Here is a 10,702-nt window from a genome sequence, read left to right as displayed (position 1 = left end):
CCCGCCCAGGAGCCCCTGGCTTCCACTGTCTTCTTTCTGTCTGACTCCGACTCCTCTAGGGACCTCCTGTGAGTGGAATCGCACAGTATTTGTCCTTCCGTGTCTGGCTTATGTCACTGATCTTAATGTCCTCAAATTTCATTCATGTTATAGCAGGTGTCAGAACTCCCTTTTTGAGTCTGAACAATACAAAGGCCATTGGATTGATACACCACATTCTGTTTACCCATTCATCCGATGAAGGATTACTAATTTGTTTTTGAAAATATTTTAATAAATGCATTTCAACATAATGTCATTGTAACCTCCCGTATTTTGTTTTATGAATCTACAAACGGTATTTTGAGAATAGGCTCCTCAGATCTCCAGGCAGACAAAGGGGCCCAGACAAAGGCATTTATAATTTTGTAGGCCCCTTTCTCCGTTTAAATAAATAAATAATAGATAAATAAATAATACATTTTACAATTGCATTGGCATAAAGATGAGTATAATCCAGCTGGGAATTCTATTCACTTTTTTGATTTTAAAAGAAATGCAAACATTTTTGTGTGCCCCTAAAAGTAGGATGGCCCTGAGTAGGGTGTCTTAGCTATTCCCCGCGGATCTGTCCCTCTGGGTACAGGACACCCGACAGGTTAGGCCCCTGCGAATTCTAAAACGCCCTGTGAGCAGCTCCAAGGTGCGCTATCTCGCTTCCCCTCTTCCCACCACGTGGGTTTCCCCCAACTCCTCCGGGATGGCCACAATTCCCCTTCCTCCTGCTTTGGGGGCGCCCCACCGACCATTTTCCCAGCCTGTTTGGTTTCCTGGACAGTACTGATCACTAATTGAAATGATCTAATTTTAAACTGTGGTTCTTTTCTCACTGGGCTGCCTCGCCCTCCCCAGGGCCCGGCTTTGTCCCTCCTGCCCCTGCTGCGGTCCCCGGAGCGCCGCGCGCCAGCGGTGCCCCAGCGGCCGTCGGGGGAGGCGCGGGGCGCAGGGGCGGCACCGCGGGGCGTCCCCGGGACTTTCCCGGGCCTCGGGGAGAGCGTGACTTCACTTCCCCCCGCCCTCCCCCGGGGCGCGGAAGGGGCGGGCGGACCCCGAGGGCAGGCCCGCCCGGCGCCCTTTGCGCCCGGCCCTCCGCCGCCCAGCCGCCCGCCCGCGTCCCGCCGCAGACCCCGGGCCCCGACGGCGCGGCCGAGGGGCCTCGGCGACTGGAGAAGGGGCGAGGCCGCCCCGGAGCCCCGGTGAGTGGAGGAGGGGCGAGGCCGCCCCGGAGCCCGGTGAGTGGAGGAGGGGCGAGGCCGCCCCGGAGCCCCGGTGAGTGGAGGGGGGGCGAGGCCGCCCCGGAGCCCCGGTGAGTGGAGGGGGGGCGAGGCCGCCCCGGAGCCCCGGTGAGTGGAGGAGGGGCGAGGCCGCCCCGGAGCCCGGTGAGTGGAGGGGGGGCGAGGCCGCCCCGGAGCCCGGTGAGTGGAGGGGGGGCGAGGCCGCCCCGGAGCCCGGTGAGTGGAGGAGGGGCGAGGCCGCCCCGGAGCCCGGTGAGTGGAGGGGGGGCGAGGCCGCCCCGGAGCCCGGTGAGTGGAGGAGGGGCGCGGGTGTGTCGGGGGCACCTGCTGGCAGCCCGGCGCCCGGGGCTGCTCGCCTGGGTTCGAGGCCAGCCGCCCCGCCCTCAGAGCTCCTGGCGTCCGTGCACCGCCTTTCCAGGGCCCCCCTCAAGTCTCCAGCTCCACTCCATGGTGGCTCCGGTCCTCCCCAACCCCCCATCCCTCCCACACCCTGAATTCCTTTCCAACACCTCGAATTTCTTCCGAGCCCCCCAGATCTCTTCCTAGCCTCCCAGATCTCCCCCAACTCCGCATTTCTCCCCCGTGTTTCTAATTTCTAACCAAATCTCAGAGCTTTCTCTGCCTCGGCCCCTGTACCTTCTGCCCCAGGAACGTCACCCCTGCTGCCCCTGCAGCCCCTCCTCAGCCCCTTGGGAGCCCCGAATCCCCACCTTTCCCAGACGCCCCCAGAACCGCCCTCCCGCGGTAGGTGCCTTGGTCCACCCTGGGTCAGCCGAGCTCGGGAATGCCTAGCCCCCCACCCCTCCTCCTCTTCCGTGGGGTGTAGGGGGCTGGTACTAGGAGACGCTGCAAGTCTGCCCAGGACTGAGGCTGGCACCAGTCAGGGCCTAGGTGGCCCCAGGCGGACACATCTGTCTTCCCTCTCAGTGTGGCTAAGGTAGAGGGCTGGGGGAGGGGTGCCACACTGTGACCCTGGCAGGCTGGAGGTCTGGAGTGTGGGTTCCAGAGTTTGGGGTTGGGTAGGTGAATGGAGCAGGGTCCGAAACTGGGCCTCTGTTTTCCCCTCTGATTAAGGAGTATTCATTAAATCTCCAACAAATGTTTATAAAGTACCTGCTGTATGCCAGGAGACACTGTTCAGTATGCTGGGCACACAGTAGGGACCAAGTAGTGCCCCCATGGAGCCCACAGTCAAGACAATAAGCAAAAACTGTGAAAGGTCACAGCAGTGTGTGCCAAACGCAGAGGGTGGTTGTCAGGCAGCTTCCCCACTGGCCTGGCGTGAGGATTCCTCTGAGCCAGGCATGGAAAGTTGGCCTGCACATAGGTGCTCAGTAAACACTTATTGAATAACTGCCCCTTCAGTTTCCTATACATGTTTCAGAGGCAGTCTGGTTATGTTTTGCTTTCCAGGTCTTGTAATATTTCTTAATTAGCCAAAAGGAGTGAATTGTGCCTGTACTATGCACCAGTGCTGGTGGGAGCAGACTAGACTCGTTGATTGTCCCCGACACTAGGAAGTCAGCTCTTCTGTTTGGGTCTCTGCTATTTCCTTCTCCTGACCAGCATTTCAACACGTCAGGCCATTTCCAGGCAGCCACTTACCTCCTTACCTCCTTCCCCCCAGCGCTGCCTTTCTTGTCTGCACCACTCCTGTCCTCTGCCCAGTCAGGCCCCCCCAAGCCTCTACTCCCTGAAGCTGGCAACCCCCATGCTCTCTCTTCCCTGCGGCTGACCTTCCTAGAAACACCGACCTTGGCCCTGGTGCCCCAGTGGACCATATGACATCTACTTAAAATGAATTTTTTTAAAATCTTGAATCCTAGACTAGGGTCCCTCAACATCAGCACTTAGCAACATTTGGGGCCAGATCATTCTCTGTGGAGGGCTGTGCTGGGCACTGTGGGGTGTTGAGCAGCATCTCTGGTCTCCACCCACTCGATGCCAGGGGCACCTCTCCCCATAGTCATGACAACCAGAAATGTCCCCAGACATCTCCCAGTGTCCCCTGGGGGAAAGAGTTGCTCCCAGTTGAGAAGTACTGCTCTAGTCTGTAAATACCCACTGTGGGTACTGGTCAGGAACAGGCAGTAGGCCTCAGCCTGCCAAGCTAAGGGGCAGATACAGTGTCCTTGGCCCCCTGGAATGGAGCTAAGGCTGTGTTTTTCCCATGAATATGACATGCTTTAAGCATTTGGTGACTTAAATTACAGAGTTTGGGATACCCTCCTTGATGTCTTTGTTATATGCCCTTGGAAAGGTCTTCTCCCTGACCCTGTTTTCTCTCCACAACATTGGGAGGATATGAGTACTAGGCTCATTTGTTCATTCAACAAGTATTTGTTAGGCACCTGTTCTGTGGTTCAGAGTCCCGGCAGTGCCCAGGAGACACTCAGCCTATACTCTCTGATGCCCACTGGTCAGAAGGCAGATAATAAATGCAAAAAGTTTAATACACAAGAAAAGTTTGCCCAGTGGCAAACTCTGTTGTGGGGGGAACAGAGTGATGTGGGAGAGACAGACTGGTATGGGGAGCTGAGGTGGTCCTCGAGGGCTCCATTGTACCTGAGGTGGTTCTATTGTACCTGAGAGTTGAGCTTCGACAGTAAGGTTACTCAGGTAAAGGTCTGGGGATAAGGTGCTCCAAGCAGAGGGAATATAGTGTCTGCAAAGAGCCAGAAGTGGGAATCAGCATGGCATTTTTTGAGAGAGAAGATGTAGCCTCCATATGGGTTGGCAGTGCTGTTAGGCATAGAGCCAGCACACGGTAATTGTTAGCACACCATATTAATAATGCTACTTATATCAGTTAGCTATGTATAGCTGTGTAACAAATCACCCCAGAACTTTGTGGCTTAAAATCAACAAACATGTATGATCTCACAGTTTCTGAGTGTCAGGTGTCTAGGGGCAGATAGGTGAGTGGCTCTGTCTCAGAGTCTTTCACAGGGTCACAGTCAAGCTGTCAGCTGGGCTGCTTCATCTGAAGACTTGACTGGGGCCGGACTCGATGGGAGTCCAAGCTTGCTTCCCATGTCTCTGGTGGCGGGGGCCTCAGTTCCTCGCCGCATGGGCCTCTCTGCAGGGCAGCTCACAACATGGTTTACCCCCAACAGCATGACAGAGAAAAAGTGACTAAGAAGAAAGCCAGTGTGTTTTATAACTTAATGTCATGAGTGACACCCCATCAGTTCTGCCGTTGTCTCTCAGTCACAGAGGTCAGCTCTGGCACTGTGTTGGAAGGACTACCTAAGGCCGTGAACGCCAGGGTGTGGGGTTCACTGGGGCCATCTAGGAGGCAGACTACTTTCCTTTCAAACATGTATTGAGCACCTGTTGACTTCCAGTCAGTGGACCCAGAACTTTCCATACATTAACACAACTCAGTTCCCTGAAACAATCCCATAAGTGTCAGTATAGTCCTACCGTTAGGGACACAATCTCTGGAACCAGACTGCTTGGATTAAAATCTCAGCTCTGTCACTGGCTGTATGATTTTGGGCAAGTGACTTTACCTCTTGGCTCACTTTCTTCATTTGCAAGTGGGGGAATAGTAGTGTCTACCTGGTGACATCAGGCAAGTGTAGGACACTCTCTTCTTGCAGAGGAGGAAACAGGTTGAGGAAGGTGACCCAAGGTCCTACTGATATGATAGGTCATGGTGGCCTTTGAAGGCAGGCAGGCATGGGTGTCTGGGCTCCTTCCCAGGGCTTCCCCCTTTCTGGTGGTAACCATGCGTTTCCTGCTTCCCACAGGTCTGCTCCCGTAGTTCCTGTGAGTCTGGTATGGTGAGCGAGTAGGGGACGCTGGGCGTGCAGGAAGGCAGGCGGTGTGGAACATGCCTCCACCAGCCAGCGCTTCTCCTGCCATCAGAGGCCACACCCGTCTTGCCCATGGCCTGCACGGGCCCGTCACTCTCCAATGCCTTTAGCATTCTAGGCACGGCGGGCCAGGACAAGCTACTGTATCTTAAGCACAAGCTGAAGACCCTGCGCCCAGGCTGGCAGGGGGCAGACCTCCTGCACGCCATGGTGCTCCTGACACTGGGCCAGGAGACAGAGGCCAGGATCTCCCTGGACGCCCTCAAGGCAGATGCGGTGGCCCAGCGTGTGGCCCGCCAGTGGGCTGGCATGGACATCAGTGCTGAGGCCACGGAGGAGCCCCCAGATGAATCCTGGGCCGTTGCCCGGGTGTACCACCTGCTCGTTGAGGAGAAGCTGTGCCCAGCCTCAATGCGGGATGTGGCCTACCGGGCAGCCCTGCACTCTTTCAGCTCCAGGGATGACCCCCAGCTCGGGCAGCTCCGGGAGGAGGCCCGGGACCTGTGCGGGTGGGACATCGTCAGAGACCTTGGGGACTTCCAGCCCCTCCACTCTGCTCTGGGCTGCCTCCCACCATCCTCAGCATCGCCTTCTGGGACCCGCAGCTGTCCTCAGCCCATTGAGGACCCCTTGGGCTGGAGCAGAGGATGCTCCCTGAGATCCACCGGCAGCCCAGCCTCCCTGGCCAGCAACTTGGAAATTAGCCAGTCACCTACCATGGCCCTCCTCAGCCAGCACTGCAGCCCTCGTGGGCCCAGCAAGCTGTGTGATGAACCCCCGGTGCCCAAGTCTGTCCCTGCAGGCTTCCAGGAGCCTGAGGAGATGAGCTGGCCCATGTCGGAAGAAACTGCTGACATCCTGGTGCCACCAGATAGCCCAGCCCCCATGCTTCCTGAGGTGGCCTTAGATGTAAGCCCTGCTGGCCTCTCCAACCCCCCTGACGCTCCAGACACCAGCACCCACTACCCGGTGGAATGTACAGAAGTGTCACCAGCCCCCAAATCTCTCTCCTTGCCCTCCAGAGACACCTGCCCTGTCAAGGACCAGATACCACTACAAATTCCCGTAGAAGATACCACTTCCCCGACAGTCCAGCCATGCCCACCACCTCCCTCGGCCCCAAAGACATCCCCTCCCTATTCTTCTCAATCGACTCCTTGTTCGGCTCACCCGGCCCCCTTGGCCCCATGTCCCCCTTCTTCCGAGTTAGAGTTGTCGGAGCAGAAATTCTATAACTTTGTGGTCTTGCATGCCAAGGCGGACGAGCACATTGCCCTGCGTGTGCGGGAGAAGCTTGAGGCCCTGGGTGTGCCTGATGGAGCCACCTTCTGCGAGGATTTCCAGGTGCCTGGGCGCAGCAAGCTGCACTGCCTGCAGGATGCCATAGACCACTCGGCCTTCACCGTCCTGCTGCTTACTGCCAACTTCGACTGTCGCCTGAGCCTGCACCAGGTGAACCAGGCGCTGATGTGCAGCCTTACACGGCAAGGGTGGCAAGACTGCGTGGTCCCTTTCCTGCCAGAGGAGAGCTCCCTGTCCCAGCTCAGTCCTGATACGGCCAACCTGCTCACCAGCCTGGTGTGGCTGGATGAGCACTCCTCGATCTTTTCTAAAAGGGTAGCCAACACCTTCACGCCTCATAAGCTGCGGGCTCGCAAGGCCAACTGGAGAAAGGAACAGGATGCTCGGGCCCTGCGGGAGCAGCGCCAACATCTGGAGAACGAGCGACAGCAGGCAGCGGCCTTGAATGCCACATACGCAGCCTACCTCCAGACCTACTTGTCCTGGCAGACGCAGATGGAGCAGCTCCAGCTAGCTTTCAGGAACCACATGACAATTGGGGCTCAGTTGCCCTCTGGGGCTCAGGTGCCCTATGGGGCTCAGGGGCCCCTGGGAGCCCAGCCACCCTTTCCTACCTGGCCCGGCCACCAGCCGCCAACCCTGCCTCCACAGCCAGCTGGCACCACAAGCCCAGCCTTCCCTCAGCCTCCGGTCTTCCCACAAGCCTCACCTGGGCCCCCTCAGAGCCCAGGGCTGCAGCCCCTCATCATCCACCACGCACAGATGGTGCAACTGGGGCTCAACAACCACATGTGGAACCAAAGAGGGGCCCAGGCCCCTGAGGACAAGACACAGGAAGCGGAATGACCAAGTTACAAAGCCTGATGACCTTGACTTTAGACCCCCTCTGGGCTGGACCTTGGAGACCCCCCATCTCCAGGGGGTGCAGTGGCAGATGGGGTCATCTGCTGTTTTCAGGACATTCCTGGGGACACCTTTATGTCTCAGGAAATTGTGCAAAATGGGCCCTGATGCCTTTCTGGCTCTTGGGGAAGCCAGAATTGGACACGGTACTTATAAACTCTGTGTATGGTGGTGGTAGGGAATGGGCTAGGGGATATTAGTACTGTGTTTTAATTATAATAAATATTTATTGAATGCTTCTCTAGTACCATTCTCTGGGAGACCTCTGCTAGGCGATTTGTTAAGATAACAACATGCCTACTGTATCCAAAAAAGGGAAACTGAAGAGAGAAACTCACTTCTCCCTGTGAATGGCATGAACTGGAAGTTTCCTGTATTTGCTCATTTCATTGGCCAGAACATAGTCACAGGGCTCCTCTCAGGCTACAAGCGTAACTGGGAAAAGCAGTCTTCTGACGGGCTATATACTTTGCTAAAACTACTTTTAATACCAAAGGAGGTGGAGAGAAAAGATATTGGGGGATATTTAGCAATTTCTGCTGTAGCTCTTTTTGGGGGGTTGCGATGGGTCTACCTTGATGCCCTCATCAAGAATGGGCTCAGATCCCACCGTGTGATTTTGGGCAAGTGTCTTCACCTCTCCTGAGCCTCTGCTTTCTCAGAAATGGTTTTATGATTCCTGTGTTTCAAGGTCATCAGTAAATCGCTCCATAACACTGAAATACCAGGGTCAGTGTAAGGGCTTGTTAACTGCATGCCGTCAAGGAGGGGATTCATCTTTTCTTTTTTCCCATTGCTTTTCAGAGAGTGGAAGGGAGGGAGAAACATTGATGTGAGAGAGACACATTGATTGGTTGCCCCCGAATGCACCCCAGCCGAGGCTGGGGAGAGCCTGCAACCGAGGTATGTGCCCTTGGCTGGAATTGAACCCGGGACCCTTCAGTCCGAGGGCCGATGCTTTAACCATTGAGCAAAACCAGCTAGGGCTCATCTTTTCTTGAGAAAAATAGAATTAAGGTTTGTTGAGCACTCAACACTTAATGATACTAGAGGCTTTAATCTCCCTAAGTGATCCCCGATGTAGAAGCTTCTACGTTTGGGCCTATTCTACAGAAGGGGAAAACTGAGACCCAGAGAGGTGAGTTCTGGTCCCAAAAGTCATGGGTTGGAACTGGGGAGATTACGATTGAAGAAGCCAAACTTCCAAGGGAGGAAATTACAGGAGGGCCCAGGAAGGCGGAATTTGGGCGGGCTGAGCCAAATAGCTGACGGCCCCCTTCACCCAACTGTCTGATTTGAACATTTACTTTGCATTCCATTTTCTCTAGTGTTTGCCACCCAAAAAGTCAGGCCTGGTGTGAATCACCCAGTCTGTCATTCCCCACTTGCTTTTAGTGGCTGACTCAGATTTTGTGAGGGCTCTGCTCCCGGCCTCCCAGCCATGATGAAGTGAAACTTGGGGGAGGAAAGCCTGAAATTAGATTCTGCGGTGGGGTAGGGCAGGATGGGGTTTTGGAGATTGAGGGTTTTGGAGGCAAGAGCCACCGGCAAATAATTGGACAGTGGCAGTGAATATTTGCTCATCTGACCATTTATTGAGATCCTGCCACGATTTCCCCAGGGAGTGGAGTACAGGAGAGGTGGGTGTGATTGTCCCTTGCTTTCTTTTCAGTTGGAAGTGGAGAGGGGAGCAGCGAATGAGTCATCAAATAAGGAAGCAAGATAACAGGGGAGGTGATGGGAGTATCTCAGGAGAGAGACCTTTGGCCCAGGTGCCAAAGAGGGCCTCTCTGAGGAAATGGTGTTGGAGCCAAGATCTGGAGGAAGGGAAGGAGCTCTCCATGGAAAGAACTGGGTGGAATGGGGTGGGGATGATCTGGGCAGGGGAAACAGCCAGTGCAAAAGTCCTGGGATAAGGCCACATTTGACCTGTTGGAGGAACAGCTAGGAGGCCCATGTAGCTGGAGGGGAGTGAGGGAGGGAGGAGGTGAGGGCTGGGAGAGAAGGGCTGGGATCTGAGTCGTGCTCACAGGTGTCCTCTGGTGGCTGCTGCGGGAAGGACAGAAGAGGCCAGGATGGGAGCTAAGGGACTAGGTCAGATGGGCCCATTTCATCCTCCCAACAGCCCCAGGAGCTGGAGAGTGTCATTGTTCCCAATTTACAAATGAGGCAACTGAGGCCCAGAGAGGTGAAGTTACTTATACAAGGTCACACAGCACATATGTAACCTTCAGGATCAGGAGAAAGAGCCAGAGGTCTCTGCTGAACTCTAGCCCACACAGAGACTGAGCAGCCTGTTAATTCATTGTCTTGATTTTTAAATTCTTTGAAATATTTTTGTTAATTTTACTATTCGTGGTTTCTCCACCACACCCTTCCTACCCTGAGAAGACTGGGGACAGATCTGCCTTGGTCACTGTGGTGTTTTCAGAAGCCAGACAGGGTGTGGCACATATTAAGTGGGTGGTAACTGAGTCATTTTGATAGACAGTTATTGAGCACCTGCTGTGTGTGAGCCTGTGGGGGACTCTGGCTACACAGACCTACTTCCTGCAGTGAGTGAGGAAAATGTCGGTTCATCTATCTGCTCATCCAGCCAACATTTATTGAGATCCTACTTGTGCAGGCCCTGTGGGCACAGTGATGACTGAGTGGTTGCCCCTGGAGGTGACTCAGGACAAACCCGTTCTGTCCTTTCAGTGTGCATGGCCCAGTGCCAGAGACAGACTGTTATGGGGTAATTAGGGCTATGATGGGGAAATGTAGGAGGCTGCTGGAGCCCAAAGGGAACCCTTGGTCAGCCTGAGGGAATTGAGAAGCTTCTGGAAGGAGAAGGTAAGCTAAGACCTGAGGAATGAGTCATGGCTTGGGAAAAGTGTTCCTGGAGGTGAGCAGAGTATGGCAAAAGCCTGCAGGGGAGACCACATAGGATAGGGCAACTCCACGCAGGAGGGCCACAGTTTCCCAGAGTTGAGGGCTCAGCTATAATTCCTGCTGCCTCGGCGCCCCCTGGTGACCACCGCCAGCCCCAAGGTCAGCCCTCCCCACATGGCCCCATAGGCCTGGGTGTTTCCTGGGGAAGTCCCATGTTCCCTTTAGGCCAAACAGCCTTAAAGAAAACTAGGGAAATTTTTTTCAAAACTTTCCCCTTTAAAAACTGTGAAATGTGACTAAATAACAGATACTTGTTTTTTGAGGTCAGTACTGTGTCCCTGCTTGGAATGATGTCTTTCTAAGACGGTTAGATAGTTTACAAATGTTCTCCCACCTTCTGGGCCCACAGAGGGTAGTGCTTTGCCCAGGTCACAGCATATGTGCAGCTGTGACTTGGCTTGGGCAGAACTCGGGGAGGGGAGGTGGGCCGCATTTGAATCTCACAAATTTATATATCCAGCACAGTCT

The 10,702-nt window shown here is 54.9% G+C and overlaps 1 protein-coding gene across 1 annotated transcript; it reads left to right on the top strand.

Moving 5' to 3' along the window:
• Window positions 1-1,269: 1,269 nt before the first annotated feature.
• On the top strand, window positions 1,270-7,538 carry TICAM1 (TIR domain containing adaptor molecule 1). Its single transcript, XM_087816005.1, has 2 exons — window positions 1,270-1,308; window positions 5,030-7,538. Exon 2 carries the CDS (start codon window positions 5,168-5,170, stop codon window positions 7,241-7,243), a length of 2,076 nt encoding a protein of 691 aa, XP_087672131.1. The 5' UTR covers window positions 1,270-1,308; window positions 5,030-5,167; the 3' UTR covers window positions 7,244-7,538.
• The last annotated feature ends 3,164 nt before the right edge of the window (window positions 7,539-10,702 follow it).

Source organism: Miniopterus natalensis, chromosome 4 (assembly GCF_054644295.1).
Source record: "Miniopterus natalensis isolate mMinNat1 chromosome 4, mMinNat1.hap1, whole genome shotgun sequence".
Taxonomy (NCBI): domain Eukaryota; kingdom Metazoa; phylum Chordata; class Mammalia; order Chiroptera; family Miniopteridae; genus Miniopterus; species Miniopterus natalensis.
Note: the sequence above shows the minus strand (reverse complement) of the source record. Positions and strands in the feature narration are given on the sequence as shown.

Excerpts from the sequence above, each read along its gene's own strand:
- TICAM1 (XM_087816005.1), top strand. The coding sequence starts at position 5,168 with ATGGCCTGCACGGGCCCGTCACTCTCCAATGCCTTTAGCATTCTAGGC.